Below are 19838 nucleotides of genomic sequence, written 5' to 3'. Positions count from 1 at the left end.
CTGCCCCTCTCTCCCCTGATCTCTCTTCCCTCTGCCCCCTCTGTCCCCTGATCTCCCCTCCCTCTGCCCCCTCTCTGCCCCCTCTCTCCCCTGATCTCTCCTCCCTCTGCCCTCTCTCTCCTCCCTCTCCCCTCTCTCTCCCCTCTCTCTCCTCCCTCTGCCCCCTCTCCCTCCCTCTGCCCCCCCTCTCCTCCCTCTGCCCCCTCTCTCGCCTGATCTCTCCTCCCTCTGCCCCCTCTCCCCTGATCTCCCCTCCCTCTGCCCCCTCTCCCATCCCTCTGCCCCCTCTCTGCCCCCTCTCCCTCCCTCTGCCCCCTCTCTCCTCCTCTGCCCCCTCTCTCCTCCCTGTGCCCCCTCTCTGCCCCCTATCTCCCCTGATCTCTCCTCCCTCTGCCCCCTCTCACCCCTGATCTCTCCTCCCTCTGCCCCCTCTCTCCCTGATCTCCCCTCCCTCTGCCCCCTCTCTCCTCCCTCTGCCCCCTCTCTGCCCCCTCTCTCCTCTGCCCCTCTCTCCCCTGATCTCCCCTCCCTCTGCCCCCTCTCTCCTCCCTCTGCCCCTCTCTGCCCCCTCTCTCCCCTGATCTCCCCTCCCTCTGCCCCCTCTCTCCTCCCTCTGCCCCCTCTCTGCCCCCTCTCTCCCCTGATCTCTCCTCCCTCTGCCCCCTCTCTCCTCCCTCTGCCCCCTCTCTCCCCCTCTCCCCTCCCTCTGCCCCCTCTCCCTCCTCTGCCCCCTCTCTCGCCTGATCTCTCCTCCTCTGCCCCCTCTCTCCCTGATCTCCCCTCCCTCTGCCCCCTCTCCCTCCCTCTGCCCCCTCTCTCCTCCCTCTGCCCCCTCTCTGCCCCCCCCCTCTCCCTGATCTCCCCTCTGCCCCCTCTCCCTCCCTCTGCCCCTCTCTCTCCCTCTGCCCCCTCTCTCCTCCTCTGCCTCCCTCTGCCCCTCTCTCCCTGATCTCTCCTCCCTCTGCCCCCTCTCTCCTCCCTCTGCCCCCTCTCTCCACCCTCTGCCCCTCTCTGCCCCCTCTCTCCCTGATCTCTCCTCCCTCTGCCCCTCTCTCCTCCCTCTGCCCCCTCTCTCTCTCTCTCTCTCCCTCCTCTGCCCCCTCTCCCCTCCCTCTGCCCCCTCTCTCCTCCCTCTGCCCCCTCTCTCCCCTGATCTCTCCTCCCTCTGCCCCCCTCTCTCCTGATCTCCCTCCCTCTGCCCCCTCTCTCCTCCTTCTGCCCCCTCTCCCCCTCTCCCCTCCTCTGCCCCCTCTCCCTCCTCTGCCCCCTCTCTCCTCCTCTGCCCCCTCTCCCTCCCCCTGCCCCCTCTCTCCTCCCTCTGCCCCCTCTCTGCCCCCTCTCACCCCTGATCTCTCCTCCCTCTGCCCCCTCTCTCCCCTGATCTCTCCTCCCTCTGCCCCCTCCCCTCCCTCTGCCTCCCTCTCCCCTGATCTCCCTCCCTCTGTCCCCTCTCTCCCCTGATCTCCCCTCCCTCTGCCCCCTCTCCTCCCTCTGCCCCTCTCTCCCCTGATCTCCCCTCCTCTGCCTCCTCTCTCCTCCTCTGCCCCCCTCTATCCCCTGATCTCCCCTCCCTCTGCCCCCTCTCTCCCCTGATCTCCCTCCCTCTGCCCCCTCTCCCTCTCTCTCTCCTCCCTCTGCCCCCTCTCCCTCCTCTGCGCCCTCTCTCCTCCCTCTGCCCCTCTCACCCCTGATCTCTCCTCCCCTCTGCCCCCTCTCTCCCTGATCTCCTCCTCTGACCCTCTCCCCTCCTCTGCCTCCTCTCTCCTCCCTCTGCCCCCTCTCTCCCTGATCTCTCCTCCCTCTGCCCCTCTCTGCCCCCTCTCTCTCCTCCCTCTGCCTCCTCTCTCCTCCCTCTGCCCCCTCTCTGCACCCTCTCTCCCTCCTCTGCCCCCTCTCTCTCCCCTTCTCTCTCCTCCTCTGCCCCCTCTCTGCCCCCTCTCTCTCCCCTGATCTCTCCTCCTCTGCCCCCTCTCTCCCCCTCTCTCTCCTCCTCTGCCCCCTCTCTCCTCCCTCTGCCCTCTCTCTCCCTGATCTCTCCTCCCTCTGCCCCTCTCTCCCCTGATCTCCCTCCCTCTGCCCCTCTCTCCTCCCTCTGCCCCCTCTCTCCCTGATCTCCTCCCTCTGACCCCTCTCCCCTCCTCTGCCTCCTCTCTCCTCCCTCTGCCCCCTCTCCCCCTCTCTCCCTGATCTCTCCTCCCTCTGCCCCCTCTCTGCCCCCTCTCTCCCCTCCTCTGCCTCCTCTCTCCTCCCTCTGCCCCCTCTCTGCACCCTCTCTCTGCCCCTCTCTCCCCTTTCTCTCTCCTCCCTCTGCCCCCTCTCTGCCCCTCTCTCCCTGATCTCTCCTCCCTCTGCCCCCTCTCTCCCCCTCTCTCTCCTCCTCTCTGCCCCCTCTCCTCCCTCTGCCCCCTCTCTGCCCCCTCTCTCCCCTGATCTCTCCTCCCTCTGCCCCTCTCTCCCTGATCTCCTCCCTCTGCCCCCTCCTCCCTCCCTCTGCCCCCTCTCTCCCCTGATCTCCCCTCCCTCTGCCCCCTCTCCCCTCCCTCTGCCCCCTCTCTCCCCTGATCTCTCCTCCCTCTGCCTCCTCTCTCCTCCCTCTGCCCCTCTCTGCCCCCTCTCTCCCCTCATCTCCCCTCCCTTTGCCCCCTCTCTCCCCTGATCTCCCCTCCCTCTGCCTCCTCTCTCCTCCCTCTGCCCCCTCTCTGCCCCCTCTCTCCCCTGATCTCCCCTCCCTTTGCCCACTCTCTACCCTGATCTCCCCTCCCTCTGCCCCCTCTCCCCTCCCTCTGCCCCCTCTCTCCCCCTCTCTTCCCTCCCTCTGCCCCCTCTCCCCTCTCTCTGCCCCCTCTCTCCTCCCTCTGCCCCCTCTCACCCCTGATCTCTCCTCCCTCTGCCCCCTCTCTCCCCTGATCTCCCCTCCCTCTGACCCCTCTTCCCTCCCTCTGCCTCCTCTCTCCTCCCTCTGCCCCCTCTCTGCCCCCTCTCTCCCCTGATCTCTCCTCCCTCTGCCCCTCTCTGCCCCTCTCTCCCCTGATCTCCCCTCCCTCTGCCTCCTCTCTCTCCTCCTCTGCCCCCTCTCTCCCTGATCTCCCCTCCCTCTGCCCCCTCTCTCCCCCTCTCTCTCCTCCCTCTGCCCCCTCTCTGCCCCCTCTCTCTCCTCCCTCTGCCCCCTCTCTCCCCCTCTCCCCTCCCTCTGCCCCCTCTCTCCTCCCTCTGCCCCTCTCACCCTGATCTCTCCTCCCTCTGCCCCCTCTCTCCCTGATCTCCTCCCTCTGACCCCTCTCCCTCCTCTGCCTCCTCTCTCCTCCCTCTGCCCCCTCTCTGCCCCCTCTCTCCCCTGATCTCTCCTCCCTCTGCCCCCTCTCTGCCCTGATCTCCCTCCCTCTGCCCCCTCCCTCTGCCCCCTCCTCTGATCCCCCTCCTCTCCCCCTCTCCCCTCCCTCTGCCCTCCCTCTCCTCCCTCTGCCCCCTCTCCCCCTCTCTGCCCCCTCTCTCCCCTGATCTCTCCTCCCTCTGCCCCCTCTGCCCCTCTCTCCCCTGATCTCTCCTCCCTCTGCCCCCTCTCTCCCCTGATCTCCCCTCCCTCTGCCCCCTCTCTGCCCCCTCTCTCCCTGATCTCTCCTCCCTCTGCCCCCTCTCTCCCCTGATCTACCCCTTTCTCATCTGAGAGATGTTACCAGGGACTTTCATCCCAATTGGGAGGAGGCTGTGACCTCTACTGTTTCTGTGCCATATTGTGTTATTTTAAAGAGACACCTATTTATCAGTGTTATATCAGAGAGGAGCCCAACAAACAAACCAAGCTGTGTCCCAAATGGTACCCTCATAGGGCTCTGGTCAACAGTAGTACACTACATAGGGAACAGGGTGCCGTTTGGGAGGCAGGCCCACCCACAGGCATAGTAGCAGAGCTCAGAGTGGCTGATTATAAGAGCTAGCTAGCTGTACATTCTGGGGGAATATGTTCAAGATCCACTGACTTGTTCTGTCTGGTGGATTCTGGGGGATTTTGTTCAAGATCCACTGACTTGGTCTGTCTGGGGGATTCTGGGGGATTTTGTTCAAGATCCACTGACTTGGTCTGTCTGGGGGATTCTGGGGGATTTTGTTCAAGATCCACTGACTTGGTCTGTCTGGGGGATTCTGGGGGATTTTGTTCAAGATCCACTGACTTGTTCTGTTCTAAAGCATCTCAGAAAGCTTGTTAATTATAATTAACTTCACAGTGTCTTTCAGATTGACAATCATGCCCAGCGTGTCTGTCTGTCTGTCTGTCTGTCTGTCTGTCTGTCTGTCTGTCTGTCTGTCTGTCTGTCTGATGTCTGTCTGTCTGTCTGTCTGTCTGTCTGTCTGTCTGTCTGTCTGTCTGTCTGTCTGTCTGTCTGTCTGTCTGTCTGTCTGTCTGTCTGTCTGTCTGTCTGTCTGATGTCTGTCTGTCTGATGTCTGTCTGTCTGTCTGTCTGTCTGTCTGTCTGTCTGATGTCTGTCTGTCTGATGTCTGGCTGTCTGTCTGTCTGTCTGTCTGTCTGTCTGTCTGTCTGTCTGTCTGTCTGTCTGTCTGTCTGTCTGTCTGTCTGTCTGATGTCTGTCTGTCTGTCTGTCTGTCTGTCTGTCTGTCTGTCTGTCTGTCTGTCTGTTGTCTGATGTCTGTCTGTCTGATGTCTGATGTCTGTCTGTCTGATGTCTGTCTGTCTGTCTGTCTGTCTGTCTGTCTGTCTGTCTGTCTGTCTGTCTGTCTGTCTGCCTGCCTGCCTGTCTGTCTGTCTGTCTGTCTGCCTGTCTGTCTGATGTCTGAGACAGAGCCTGTAATTGGTTGTATGATCATCCAACTGTGTCGCTGTGTGTTGTCATGTAGTGTAACACAGCCAGTCAAATCCTCTGTGGCCTTGTTACCGAACCACAGACAGATAGATCTGTTATCTATCTGGGGTCTGGGCTGTGTGATATCTGTTATCTATCTGGGGTCTGGGCTGTGGGATATCTGTTATCTATCTGGGGGTCTGGGCTGTGGGATATCTGTTATCTATCTGGGGTCTGGGCTGTGGGTTATCTGTTATCTATCTGGGGTCTGGGCTGTGGGATATCTGTTATCTATTGTGCTGGGGGTCTGGGCTGTGGGATATCTGTTATCTATTGTGCTGGGGGTCTGGGCTGTGGGATATCTGTTATCTATCTGGGGTCTGGGCTGTGGGATATCTGTTATCTATCTGGGGTCTGGGCTGTGGGATATCTGTTATCTATCTGGGGTCTGGGCTGTGGGATATCTGTTATCTATCTGGGGTCTGGGCTGTGGGTTATCTGTTATCTATCTGGGGGTCTGGGCTGTGGGATATCTGTTATCTATCTGGGGTCTGGGCTGTGGGATATCTGTTATCTATCTGGGGTCTGGGCTGTGGGTTATCTGTTATCTATCTGGGGTCTGGGCTGTGGGATATCTGTTATCTATCTGGGGTCTGGGCTGTGGGATATCTGTTATCTATCTGGGGTCTGGGCTGTGGGATATCTGTTATCTATCTGGGGTCTGGGCTGTGGGATATCTGTTATCTATCTGGGGTCTGGGCTGTGGGATATCTGTTATCTATCTGGGGTCTGGGCTGTGGGTTATCTGTTATCTATCTGGGGTCTGGGCTGTGGGATATCTGTTATCTATCTGGGGTCTGGGCTGTGGGATATCTGTTATCTATCTGGGGTCTGGGCTGTGGGTTATCTGTTATCTATCTGGGGTCTGGGCTGTGGGATATCTGTTATCTATCTGGGGTCTGGGCTGTGGGATATCTGTTATCTATCTGGGGTCTGGGCTGTGGGATATCTGTTATCTATCTGGGGTCTGGGCTGTGTGATATCTGTTATCTATCTGGGGTCTGGGCTGTGTGATATCTGTTATCTATCTGGGGTCTGGGCTGTGGGATATCTGTTATCTATCTGGGGTCTGGGCTGTGGGATATCTGTTATCTATCTGGGGTCTGGGCTGTGGGATATCTGTTATCTATCTGGGGTCTGGGCTGTGGGATATCTGTTATCTATCTGGGGTCTGGGCTGTGGGATATCTGTTATCTATTGTGCTGGGGTCTGGGCTGTGGGATATCTGTTATCTATCTGGGGTCTGGGCTGTGGGATATCTGTTATCTATCTGGGGTCTGGGCTGTGGGATATCTGTTATCTATCTGGGGTCTGAGCTGTGGGATATCTGTTATCTATCTGGGGTCTGGGCTGTGGGATATCTGTTATCTATCTGGGGTCTGGGCTGTGGGATATCTGTTATCTATCTGGGGTCTGGGCTGTGGGATATCTGTTATCTATCTGGGGTCTGGGCTGTGGGATATCTGTTATCTATCTGGGGTCTGGGCTGTGGGATATCTGTTATCTATCTGGGGTCTGGGCTGTGGGATATCTGTTATCTATCTGGGGTCTGGGCTGTGGGATATCTGTTATCTATCTGGGGTCTGGGCTGTGTGATATCTGTTATCTATCTGGGGTCTGGGCTGAAGGATATCTGTTATCTATCTGGGGTCTGGACTGTGGGATATCTGTTATCTATCTGGGGTCTGGGCTGTGGGATATCTGTTATCTATCTGGGGTCTGAGCTGTGGGATATCTGTTATCTATCTGGGGTCTGGGCTGTGGGATATCTGCTATCTATTGTGCTGGGGGTCTGGGCTGAAGGATATCTGTTATCTATCTGGGGTCTGGGCTGTGGGATATCTGCTTTCTATTGTGCTGGGGGTCTGGGCTGAAAGATATCTGTTATCTATCTGGTGTCTGGGCTGAAGGATATCTGTTATCTATCTGGGGTCTGGGCTGTGGGATATCTGTTATCTATCTGGGGTCTGGGCTGTGGGATATCTGTTATCTATCTGGGGTCTGGGCTGTGGGATATCTGTTATCTATCTGGGGTCTGGGCTGTGGGATATCTGTTATCTATCTGGGGTCTGGACTGTGGGATATCTGTTATCTATTGTGCTGGGGGTCTGGGCTGTGGGATGTCTGTTATCTATCTGGGGTCTGGGCTGTGGGATATCTGTTATCTATCTGGGGTCTGGACTGTGGGATATCTGTTATCTATGGTGCTGGGGGTCTGGGCTGTGGGATGTCTGTTATCTATCTGGGGTCTGGACTGTGGGATATCTGTTATCTATTGTGCTGGGGGTCTGGGCTGTGGGATGTCTGTTATCTATCTGGGTTCTGGGCTGTGGGATATCTGTTATCTATCTGGGGTCTGGACTGTGGGATATCTGTTATCTATCTGGGGTCTGGGCTGAAGGATATCTGTTATCTATCTGGGGTCTGGGCTGTGGGATATCTGTTATCTATTGTGCTGGGGGTCTGGGCTGTGGGATATCTGTTATCTATTGTGCTGGGGGTCTGGGCTGTGGGATATCTGTTATCTATCTGGGGTCTGGGCTGTGGGATATCTGTTATCTATCTGGGGTCTGGGCTGTGGGATATCTGTTATCTATCTGGGGTCTGGGCTGTGGGATATCTGTTATCTATTGTGCTGGGGGTCTGGGCTGTGGGATATCTGTTATCTATCTGGGGTCTGGACTGTGGGATATCTGTTATCTATCTGGGGTCTGGGCTGTGGGTTATCTGTTATCTATGGTGCTGGGGGTCTGGGCTGTGGGATATCTGTTATCTATCTGGGGTCTGGGCTGTGGGATATCTGTTATCTATCTGGGGTCTGGGCTGTGGGTTATCTGTTATCTATCTGGGGTCTGGGCTGTGGGATATCTGTTATCTATCTGGGGTCTGGGCTGTGGGATATCTGTTATCTATCTGGGGTCTGGGCTGTGGGATACCTGTTATCTATTTGTTCAAAACTGATGGGATATCTGTTATCTATCTGGGGAGATGGGCTGATGGGATATCTGTTTATCTATCTGGGGTAAATGGGCATATATTATTATTATTATTGGGCTTATTATTATTATCTATTTATTCAAAACTGATGCTATCTCTATATATTATCGCTCTGGATAAAGGAGGAGATGAGGAAAGTGATCTGCATTTGTTTAACTTATGGTGTTTAAATAGCATATATTATTATTATTATTATTATTATTATTATTATATTATAAATAGCTAAATAATTGATAAGTGGATCAATCTCTCCCCCATTATATTATCGCTCTGGATAAGAGCGTCTGCTAAATGACTTAAATGTAAATGTAAATGTATTGATCTCTCTCTCTACCGTTCTATTGATCTCTCTCCCCCATTCTATTGATCTCTCTCTACCGTTCTATTGATCTCTCTCCCCCATTCTATTGATCTCTCTCTCCCATTCTATTGATCTCTCTCTCCCATTCTATTGATCTCTCTCTCTCCCATTCTATTGATCTCTCTCTCCCATTCTATTGATCTCTCTCCCATTCTATTGATCTCTCTCTCTCCCATTCTATTGATCTCTCTCTCCCATTCTATTGATCTCTCTCTCCCATTCTATTGATCTCTCTCTCTCCCATTCTATTGATCTCTCTCTCCCATTCTATTGATCTCTCTCTCTCCCCCATTCTATTGATCCACTCTCCCATTCTGTGATCGTTCTCCCAGGTTAGGTTGATGTCTCTCACTGTGACCATTCTATTGATGTACTCTCCCACTGTGACGTTCTCCCCATTCTAGGGTTGATGTACTCACATTCTGTGACTCTCTCCCCAGGTCTATTGATGTACTCACACTATTGATCTCTGTGGTCAGGTTATTGATGTACTCCCACTATTGATCTCTGTGGTCCCATTCTATTGATCTACTCACACTTTGACTTGTGGTCAGGTTAGGGTTAGATGTACTCACACTGTGACGTTGGGGTCGGGTTAGATGTACTCACACTGTGACGTTGTGGTCAGGTTAGGGTTAGATGTACTCACACTGTGACGTTGGGGTCAGGTTAGGGTTAGATGTACTCACACTGTGACGTTGGGGTCAGGTTAGGGTTAGATGTACTCACACTGTGACGTTGGGGTCAGGTTAGATGTACTCACACTGTGACGTTGTGGTCAGGTTAGGGTTAGATGTACTCACACTGTGACGTTGTGGTCAGGTTAGGGTTAGATGTACTCACACTGTGACGTTGTGGTCAGGTTAGGTTAGATGTACTCACACTGTGACGTTGTGGTCAGGTTAGGGTTAGATGTACTCACACTGTGACGTTGTGGTCAGGTTAGATGTACTCACACTGTGATGTTGTGGTCAGGTTAGATGTACTCACACTGTGATGTTGTGGTCAGGTTAAGGTTAGATGTACTCACACTGTGACGTTGGGGTCAGGTTAAGGTTAGATGTACTCACACTGTGGCGTTGTGGTCAGGTTAAGGTTAGATGTACTCACACTGTGACGTTGTGGTCAGGTTAAGGTTAGATGTACTCACACTGTGACGTTGTGGTCAGGTTAGATGTACTCACACTGTGACGTTGTGGTCAGGTTAAGGTTAGATGTACTCACACTGTGACGTTGTGGTCAGGTTAGGGTTAGATGTACTCACACTGTGACGTTGTGGTCAGGTTAGGGTTAGATGTACTCACACTGTGACGTTGTGGTCAGGTTAAGGTTAGATGTACTCACACTGTGACGTTGTGGTCAGGTTAGATGTACTCACACTGTGACGTTGTGGTCAGGTTAAGGTTAGATGTACTCACACTGTGACGTTGTGGTCAGGTTAGGGTTAGATGTACTCACACTGTGACGTTGTGGTCAGGTTAGATGTACTCACACTGTGACGTTGTGGTCAGGTTAGGTTAGATGTACTCACACTGTGACGTTGTGGTCAGATTAGGGTTAGATGTACTCACACTGTGACGTTGTGGTCAGGTTAGATGTACTCACACTGTGACGTTGTGGTCAGGTTAGGTTAGATGTACTCACACTGTGACGTTGTGGTCGGGTTAAGGTTAGATGTACTCACACTGTGACGTTGTGGTCAGGTTAGGGTTAGATGTACTCACACTGTGACGTTGTGGTCAGGTTCGGGTTAGATGTACTCACACTGTGACGTTGGGGTCAGATTAAGGTTAGATGTACTCACACTGTGACGTTGTGGTCAGATTAGGGTTAGATGTACTCACACTGTGACGTTGTGGTCAGATTAGGGTTAGATGTACTCACACTGTGACGTTGTGGTCAGATTAGGGTTAGATGTACTCACACTGTGACGTTGTGGTCAGGTTAGATGTACTCACACTGTGACGTTGTGGTCAGATTAGGGTTAGATGTACTCACACTGTGACGTTGGGGTCAGGTTAGATGTACTCACACTGTGACGTTGTGGTCAGATTAGGGTTAGATGTACTCACACTGTGACGTTGTGGTCAGGTTAGGGTTAGATGTACTCACACTGTGACGTTGTGGTCAGGTTAGGGTTAGATGTACTCACACTGTGACGTTGTGGTCAGGTTAGATGTACTCACACTGTGACGTTGTGGTCAGGTTAGGGTTAGATGTACTCACACTGTGACGTTGTGGTCAGGTTAAGGTTAGATGTACTCACACTGTGACGTTGTGGTCAGGTTAAGGTTAGATGTACTCACACTGTGACGTTGTGGTCGGGTTAAGGTTAGATGTACTCACACTGTGACGTTGTGGTCAGGTTAAGGTTAGATGTACTCACACTGTGACGTTGGGGTCAGGTTAAGGTTAGATGTACTCACACTGTGACGTTGTGGTCAGGTTAAGGTTAGATGTACTCACACTGTGACGTTGGGGTCAGGTTAAGGTTAGATGTACTCACACTGTGACATTGTGGTCAGGTTAGATGTACTCACACTGTGACGTTGTGGTCAGATTAGGGTTAGATGTACTCACACTGTGACGTTGGGGTCAGATTAGGGTTAGATATACTCACACTGTAACGTTGGGGTCAGGTTAGATGTACTCACACTGTGACGTTGTGGTCAGGTTAGATGTACTCACACTGTGACGTTGTGGTCAGGTTAGATGTACTCACACTGTGACGTTGCGGTCAGATTAGATGTACTCACACTGTGACGTTGTGGTCAGGTTAGATGTACTCACACTGTGACATTGTGGTCAGGTTAGATGTACTCACACTGTGACGTTGGGGTCAGGTTAGATGTACTCACACTGTGACGTTGTGGTCAGGTTAGGGTTAGATGTACTCACACTGTGACGTTGGGGTCAGGTTAAGGTTAGATGTACTCACACTGTGACGTTGTGGTCAGGTTAAGGTTAGATGTACTCACACTGTGACGTTGCGGTCGGGACAGCTGTCACCAAAGGTTCCTCCCTGTTCCTTGAAGGTGATGAGGTTCCATACAGCCACCACAGTGTCTTCAGGAACACTGAAGTGGAACAGCTCCACGCTGGCGAAGGACCGGAACGCGTTCAGCTTACGAGGCGTCCGTGTAAAGTAGTCTGTTACGAAGTGACAATCTGGAGGAAAGAGAGATGAGGGGGAGGACGAGGGGGAGGACGAGGGGAGGACGAGGGGGAGGACGAGGGGGAGGATGAGGGGGAGGACGAAGGGAGGATGAGGGGGAGGGGGAGGGGGAAGTCGAGGGGGAGGACGAGGGGGAGGACGAGGGGAGGACGATGGGGAGGACGATGGGGAGGACGATGGGGAGGACGAGGGGGAGGACGAGTCAGAGAAATGATTAGTTACATTTCTCCGGGCGAAGACGTACATTCTCACCCAGACAACACACACACACACACACACGCACACGCAGGCACACACACACGCACACGCAGGCACACACAGGGGACAGCGGGTAGAGAAATAGCTTCTAATGCAGTTTAGGTGATTTTCTCCTCAGAATCTAACAACCAATGATTTAATCATGTTGATGTGAGACAGTCAGCCTTCAGATCCAGCCTTTACCCTCAATCCACTCTACCCCCTGTCCCCACCATCCCTATCAGCCGGCCAGGGAGGAGACAGAGAAACCACATCTACAGCCTCTGGTCTAAAGTAGTACATTTTAATAGGGAATAGGGTGTCATGGGGCTCTGGTCTAAAGTAGCGCACTATATAAATAGGGAATAGGGTGCCATAGGGTTCTGGTCTAAAGTAGTGCACTTTTAGGGAATAGGGTGCCATAGGGCTCTGGTCTAAAGTAGTGCACTATATAGGGTATAGGGTGCCATAGGGCTCTGGTCTAAAGTAGTGCACTATATAGGGAATAGGGCTCTGGTCTAAAGTAGTGCACTATATAGGGAATAGGGCTCTGGTCTAAAGTAGTGACTATATAGGGAATAGGGTGCCATAGGGCTCTGGTCTATAGTAGCGCACTATATAGGGAATAGGGTGCCATAGGGCTCTGGTCTAAAGTAGTGCACTATATAGAGAATAGGGTGCCATAGGGCTCTGGTCTAAAGTAGTGCACTATATAGGGTATAGGGGAGGCTCCTTGTAGTGCACTATATAGAGAATAGGGTGCCATAGGGCTCTGGTCTAAAGTAGTGCACTATATAGAGAATAGGGTGCCATAGGGCTCTGGTCTAAAGTAGTGCACTATATAGGGAATAGGGTGCCATAGGGCTCTGGTCTAAAGTAGTGCACTATATAGGGTATAGGGGAGGCTCCTTGTAGTGCGCTCCGACATTCTACGTACTCCCGTGTAACGCGCCGTATCTTTCCAGCCGCGGAGCAGTGTGTGTAGGCAACGGACCCGGTTCCCTGATCTCATTTATAGGATATGCATCAGAGTAGCCTATTTTGCATTGGTATGCAAATCTCATCTCAACGTTAAACCAAACAACACTGTAGCCTTATTAGGATCCCTCCAAAAAGGTATTTTTGTGATTCCAGGCTATTAGTCTTTGTGAGACGCAGAGGAGGTGAACAGATGATCTCCGCATGTGTGGTTCCCACCGTGAAGTATGGAGGAGGAGGTGTGATGGTGTGGGGGTGGTTTGCTGGTGACACAGTCTGTGATTTATTTAGAATTCAAGCCACACTTAAACAGCATGGCTACCACAGCATTCTACAGCGATACTCCATCCCATCTGGTTTGCGCTTAGTGTGACTATCATTTGTTTTTCAACAGGACAATGACCCAACACACCTCCGGGCTGTGTAAGGGCTATTTGACCAATAAGGAGAGTGATGGAGTGCAGATGACCTGGCCTCCACAATCACCTGACCTCAACCCAATTGAGATGGTTTGGGATGAGTTGGACCGCAGAGTGAACGAAAAGTCAGCCAACACGTGCTCAGAATATGTGGGAACTCCTTCAAGACTGTTAGAAAAGCATTCCAGGCAGGTGAAACTGGTTGAGAGAATGTCAAGAGTGTACAAAGCTGTCATCAAGGCAAAGGGTGGCTACTTTGAAGAATCTCAAATGTAAAATATATATTTGCTTAACTTTTTTGGTTACTACATGATTCCATATGGACCCTCTCTTTCGAACATTATCCGCTGTTGCAACCCCTATTACTAGTCTGTTCAATCTCTCTTTCGTATCGTCCGAGATTCCTAAATATTGGAAAGCGGTCGCGGTCATCCCCCTCTTCAAAGGGGGACACACTCTAGACCCAAACTGCTGTAGACCTATATCTATTCTACCCTGCCTTTCTTAGGTCTTTGAAAGCCAAGTTAAACAGATCACTGATAATTTCGAATCCCACCGTACCTTCTCCGCTATGCAATCTGGTTTCCGAGCCGGTCACGGGTGCACCTCAGCCACGCTCAAGGTACTAAACGATATCATAACCGCCATCGATAAAAGACAGTACTGTGCAGCCGTCTTCATCGACCTTGCCAAGGCTTTCGACTCTGTCAATCACCTTATTCTTATCAGCAGACTCAACAGCCAGGGTTTCTCTAATGACTGCCTCGCCTGGTTCACCAACTACTTTGCAGACAGAGTTCAGTGTGTTAAATCGGAGGGCCTGTTGTCCGGAATTCTGGTAGTCTCTATGGGGGACCCACAGGGTTCAATTCTCGGGCCGACTATTGTCTCTGTATATATCAATGATGTCGCTCTTGCTGCGGGTGATTCCCTGATCCACATCTACACAGACGACACCATTCTGTATACTTCTGGCCCTTCTTTGGACACTGTGTTAACAAATCTCCAAACAAGCCTCAATGCCATACAATTCTCCTTCCGTGGCCTCAAACTGCTCTTAAACGCTAGTAAAACTAAATGCATGCTCTTCAACCGATCGCTGCCCGCACCTGCCGGCCTGTCCAGCATCATTACTCTGGACGGCTCTGACTTAGAATATGTGGACAACTATAAATACCTAGGTGTCTGGTTAGACTGTTAACTCTCTTTAGTCTGTAAACTAACCATATACCACCCACCACTGCGACCTGTATGCTCTCGTTGGCTGGTCCTCGCTACATATTTATCGCCAAGTCCACTGGCTCCAGGTCATTTATAAGTCTTTGCTAGGTAAAGCTCAGCCTTATCTCAGCTCACTGGTCACCATAGCAACACCCACCTGTAGCACGCGCTCCAGCAGGTATATTTCACTGGTCACCCCCAAAGCCAATTCTTCTTTGGCCACCTTTCCTTCCAGTTCTCTGCTGCCAATGACTGGAACGAATTGCAAAAAAATCTCCCTCGCTAACTTTAAGCATCAGCTATCTGAGCAGCTTACCGATTGCTGCAGCTGTACACAGCCCATCTGTAAATAGCCCATCCAGTCTATCTACCTCATCCCCATATTGTTTTTATTTACTTATCTGCTCTTTTGCACACCAGTATTTCTACTTGCACATTCGTCTTCTGCACATCTCTCACTCCAGTGTTCATTTGCTAAATTGTAATTACTTCGCTAATATTGGCCTATTTATTGCCTTACCTCCTTACTCAATTTGCACACACTGTATAAAGATTTTCTAATGTGTTATTGTCTGTACGCTTGTTTATGTGTAACTCTGTGTTGTTGTTTTTGTCGCACTGCTTTGCTTTATCTTGGCCAAGTCGCAGTTATAAATGAGAACTTCTTCTCAACTGGCCTCCCTGGTTAAATAAAGGTGTTCTCAACTGGCCTCCCTGGTTAAATAAAGGTGTTCTCAACTGGCCTCCCTGGTTAAATAAAGGTGTTCTCAACTGGCCTCCCTGGTTAAATAAAGGTGTTCTCAACTGGCCTCCCTGGTTAAATAAAGGTGTTCTCAACTGGCCTCCTGGTTAAATAAAGGTGTTCTCAACTGGCCTCCCTGGTTAAATAAAGGTGTTCTCAACTGGCCTCCCTGGTTAAATAAAGGTGTTCTCAACTGGCCTACCTGGTTAAATAAAGGTGTTCTCAACTAAAGGGCCTGGCCCCTGGTTAAATAAAGGTGTTCTCAACTGGCCTCCCTGGTTAAATAAAGGTGTTCTCAACAGCCTCCCTGGTTAAATAAAGGTGTTCTCAACTGGCCTACCTGGTTAAATAAAGGTGTTCTCAACTGGCCTCCCTGGTTAAATAAAGGTGTTCTCAACTGGCCTCCCTGGTTAAATAAAGGTGTTCTCAACTGGCCTACCTGGTTAAATAAAGGTGTTCTCAACTGGCCTACCTGGTTAAATAAAGGTGTTCTACCTGGTTAAATAAAGGTGGCCTCCCTGGTTAAATAAAGGTGTTCTCAACTGGCCACCTGGTTAAATAAAGGTGTTCTCAACTGGCCTACCTGGTTAAATAAAGGTGTTTCTCAACTGGCCTACCTGGTTAAATAAAGGTGTTCTCAACTGGCCTACCTGGTTAAATAAAGGTGTTCTCAACTGGCCACCTGGTTAAATAAAGGTGTTCTCAACTGGCCTACCTGGTTAAATAAAGGTGTTCTCAACCAGCCTACCTGGTTAAATAAAGGTGTTCTCAACTGGCCTACCTGGTTAAATAAAGGTGTTCTCAACTGGCCTACCTGGTTAAATAAAGGTGTTCTCAACTGGCCTACCTGGTTAAATAAAGGTGTTCTCAACTGGCCTACCTGGTTAAATAAAGGTGTTCTCAACTGGCCTACCTGGTTAAATAAAGGTGTTCTCAACTGGCCTACCTGGTTAAATAAAGGTGTTCTCAACTGGCCTACCTGGTTAAATAAAGGTGTTCTCAACTGGCCTACCTGGTTAAATAAAGGTGTTCTCAACTGGCCTACCTGGTTAAATAAAGGTGTTCTCAACTGGCCTACCTGGTTAAATAAAGGTGTTCTCAACTGGCCTACCTGGTTAAATAAAGGTGTTCTCAACTAGCCTACCTGGTTAAATAAAGGTGTTCTCAACTAGCCTACCTGGTTAAATAAAGGTGTTCTCAACTGGCCTACCTGGTTAAATAAAGGTGTTCTCAACCTGGTTAAATAAAGGTGTTCTCCAACTGGCCTACCTGGTTAAATAAAGGTGGCCACCTGGTTAAATAAAGGTGTTCTCAACTGGCCTACCTGGTTAAATAAAGGTGTTCTCAACTGGCCTACCTGGTTAAATAAAGGTGTTCTCAACTGGCCTACCTGGTTAAATAAAGGTGTTCTCAACTGGCCTACCTGGTTAAATAAAGGTGTTCTCAACTGGCCTACCTGGTTAAATAAAGGTGTTCTCAACTGGCCTACCTGGTTAAATAAAGGTGTTCTCAACTGGCCTACCTGGTTAAATAAAGGTGTTCTCAACTGGCCTACCTGGTTAAATAAAGGTGTTCTCAACTGGCCTACCTGGTTAAATAAAGGTGTTCTCAACTGGCCTACCTGGTTAAATAAAGGTGTTCTCAACTGGCCTACCTGGTTAAATAAAGGTGTTCTCAACTGGCCTACCTGGTTAAATAAAGGTGTTCTCAACTGGCCTACCTGGTTAAATAAAGGTGTTCTCAACTGGCCTACCTGGTTAAATAAAGGTGTTTCTCAACTGTGCCTCAACTGGCCTACCTGGTTAAATAAAGGTGTTCTCAACTGGCCTACCTGGTTAAATAAAGGTGTTCTCAACTGGCCTACCTGGTTAAATAAAGGTGTTCTCAACTGGCCTACCTGGTTAAATAAAGGTGTTCTCAATAAAGGTGTTCTCAACTGGCCTACCTGGTTAAATAAAGGTGTTCTCAACTGGCCTACCTGGTTAAATAAAGGTGTTCTCAACTGGCCTACCTGGTTAAATAAAGGTGTTCTCAACTGGCCTACCTGGTTAAATAAAGGTGGCCTACCTGGTTAAATAAAGGTGTTCTCAACTGGCCTACCTGGTTAAATAAAGGTGTTCTCAACTGGCCTACCTGGTTAAATAAAGGTGTTCTACCAACTGGTTAAATAAAGGTAGCCTACCTGGTTAAATAAAGGTGTTCTCAACTAGCCTACCTGGTTAAATAAAGGGAAATAAAAATATGTGTTATTTCATAGTTTTGATGTCTTCACTATTATTCAATAATAATATTACACATTACTGGCCTACCGCCTGCTTTACACTTTAAAGCTCGCCTGCTTTACAGGTGTTTACACCTGGCCGCCTGCTTTACACTTTACACAACTGGCCGCCTGCTTTACACTTTTTTTACACCTGGCCGCCTGCTTTTTACACTTTAAACCTCACCTGCTTTACACTTTAAACCTCACCTGCTTTACACTTTACACCTCGCCTGCTTTACACTTTACACCTCGCCTGCTTTACAGGTGTTTACACCTGGCTTTACACTTTCGCCAGCTTTACACTTTAAAGCTCGCCTGCTTTACACATTACACCTCGCCTGCTTTACACTTTACACCTCTACCTGCTTTACACTTTACACCCGCCAGCTTTACACTTTACACCTCGCCAGCTTTACACTTTAAACCTCGCCTGCTTTACACTTTAAACCTCGCCTGCTTTACACTTTAAACCTCGCCTGCTTTACACTTTACACCTCGCCTGCTTTACACTTTACACCTCGCCTGCTTTACACTTTAAACCTCACCTGCTTTACACTTTAAACCTCGCCTGCTTTACACTTTAAACCTCGCCTGCTTTACACTTTACACCTCGCCTGCTTTACACTTTACACCTCGCCTGCTTTACACTTTACACCTCGCCTGCTTTACACTTTACACCTCGCCTGCTTTACACTTTAAACCTCGCCTGCTTTACACTTTAAAGCTTGCCTGCTTTACACTTTACACCTCGCCTGCTTTACACTTTGCACCTAGCCTGCTTTACACTTTACACCTCGCCTATTTTACACTTTAAAGCTTGCCATTGCCTGCTTTTTACACTTTACACCTCGCCTGCTTTACACTTTAAACCTCGCCTGCTTTACACTTTAAACCTCACCTGCTTTACACTTTTTAAAGCTTGCCTGCTTTACACTTTAAAGCTTGCCTGCTTTACACTTTAAACCTCACCTGCCTTACACGTTAAACCTCACCTGCTTTACACTTTAAACCTCACCTGCCTTACACCTCTGCCTGCTTTAAACCTCTCCTGCCTTACACTTTAAACCTCACCTGCTTTACACCTCGGCTGCTTTACACTTTACACCTTGCCTGCCTTACACTTTAAACCTTGCCTGCTTTACACTTTACATCTCGCCTGCTTTACACTTTACACCTAGCCTGCCTGCTTTACACTTTACACCTCGCCTGCTTTACACTTTAAAGCTTGCCTGCTTTACACTTTACACCTCGCCTGCTTTACACTTTAAAGCTTGCCTGCTTTACACTTTACACCTCGCCTGCTTTACACCTTATACCTAGCCAGCTTTACACATTACACCTCGCCTGCTTTACACTTTAAAGCTTGCCTGCTTTACACTTTACACCTGCTTTACACTTTACGCCTGCTTTACACTTTAAACCTCTCCTGCTTTACACTTTAAACCTCACCTGCTTTACACCTCGGCTGCTTTACACTTTACACCTTGCCTGCCTTACACTTTAAACCTTGCCTGCTTTACACTTTACATCTCGCCTGCTTTACACTTTACACCTAGCCTGCTTTACACTTTACACCTCGCCCACTTCCCTTACACTTTAAGCCTTGCCTGCCTTACACTTTACACCCTGCCTGCTTTACACTTTACACCTCTCCTGCTTTACACTTGACACCTCTCCTGCCTGCCTTCCACTTTAAGCCTTGCCCACTTGCCTTACACTTTAAACCTCGCCTGCTTTACACTTTACACCTCACCTGCCTTACACTTTAAACCTCGCCTGCTTTACACTTTACACCTCACCTGCCTGCTTTACACTTTAAACCTCGCCTGCTTTACACTTTGCACATCGCCTGCCTTACACCTTGCCTGCTTTACATTTTAAACCCCTGCAGAGTGGGGTACAGAGACAGATTCCATCCTTCAGAGTGGGGTACAGACAGACAGAGAGTGGGGTACAGACAGACAGACAGACAGAGAGTGGGGTACAGAGACAGGCAGCTTCCATCCTTCAGAGTGGGGGTACAGACAGCTTCCATCCTTCAGAGTGGGGTACAGACAGACAGAGAGTGGGGTACAGACAGACAGAGAGTGGGGTACAGACAGACAGATTCCATCCTTCAGAGTGGGGTACAGACAGACAGAGAGTGGGGGTACAGACAGACAGCTTCCATCCTTCAGAGTGGGGTACAGACAGACAGAGAGTGGGGTACAGACAGCTTCCATCCTTCAGAGTGGGGTACAGACAGACAGCTTACCATCCTTCAGAGTGGGGTACAGACAAAGGGTACAGACAGACAGACAGACAGAGAGTGGGGTACAGACAGACAGAGAGTGGGGTACAGACAGACAGAGAGTGGGGTACAGACAGACAGATTCCATCCTTCAGAGAGAGTGGGGTACAGACAGACAGAGAGTGGGGTACAGACAGACAGAGAGTGGGGTACAGACAGACAGAGAGAGGGGTACAGACAGACAGCATCCATCCTTCAGAGTGGGATACAGACAGACAGAGAGTGGGGTACAGACAGACAGATTCCATCCTTCAGAGTGGGGTACAGACAGACAGCTTCCATCCTTCAGAGTGGGATA

At 50.4% G+C, this 19838-nt stretch overlaps 1 protein-coding gene and 1 long non-coding RNA gene across 2 annotated transcripts in view; one reads left to right on the top strand and one right to left on the bottom strand.

Annotated features, from left to right (window-relative positions):
- tmem8b (transmembrane protein 8B) overlaps window positions 1-19838 on the bottom strand; it is a 323154-nt gene that overhangs the window by 258418 nt on the left and 44898 nt on the right. The window contains exon 2 of the mRNA XM_052479892.1: window positions 11194-11383. Coding sequence (XP_052335852.1) covers window positions 11194-11383 — 190 coding nt within the window. The remainder of the gene's footprint in view (window positions 1-11193; window positions 11384-19838) is intronic.
- LOC127911892 (uncharacterized) lies at window positions 9020-9857 on the top strand. The gene is made up of 3 exons (XR_008079788.1): window positions 9020-9082; window positions 9470-9544; window positions 9845-9857. It is a non-coding gene; the product is annotated as an uncharacterized LOC127911892 (long non-coding RNA).

Source organism: Oncorhynchus keta, chromosome 25 (genome assembly GCF_023373465.1).
Source record: "Oncorhynchus keta strain PuntledgeMale-10-30-2019 chromosome 25, Oket_V2, whole genome shotgun sequence".
NCBI classification, from domain to species: Eukaryota; Metazoa; Chordata; class Actinopteri; order Salmoniformes; family Salmonidae; genus Oncorhynchus; species Oncorhynchus keta.
The sequence above is the reverse complement of the archived record's forward strand: the minus strand, read 5'-3'. Positions and strand labels throughout refer to the sequence as shown.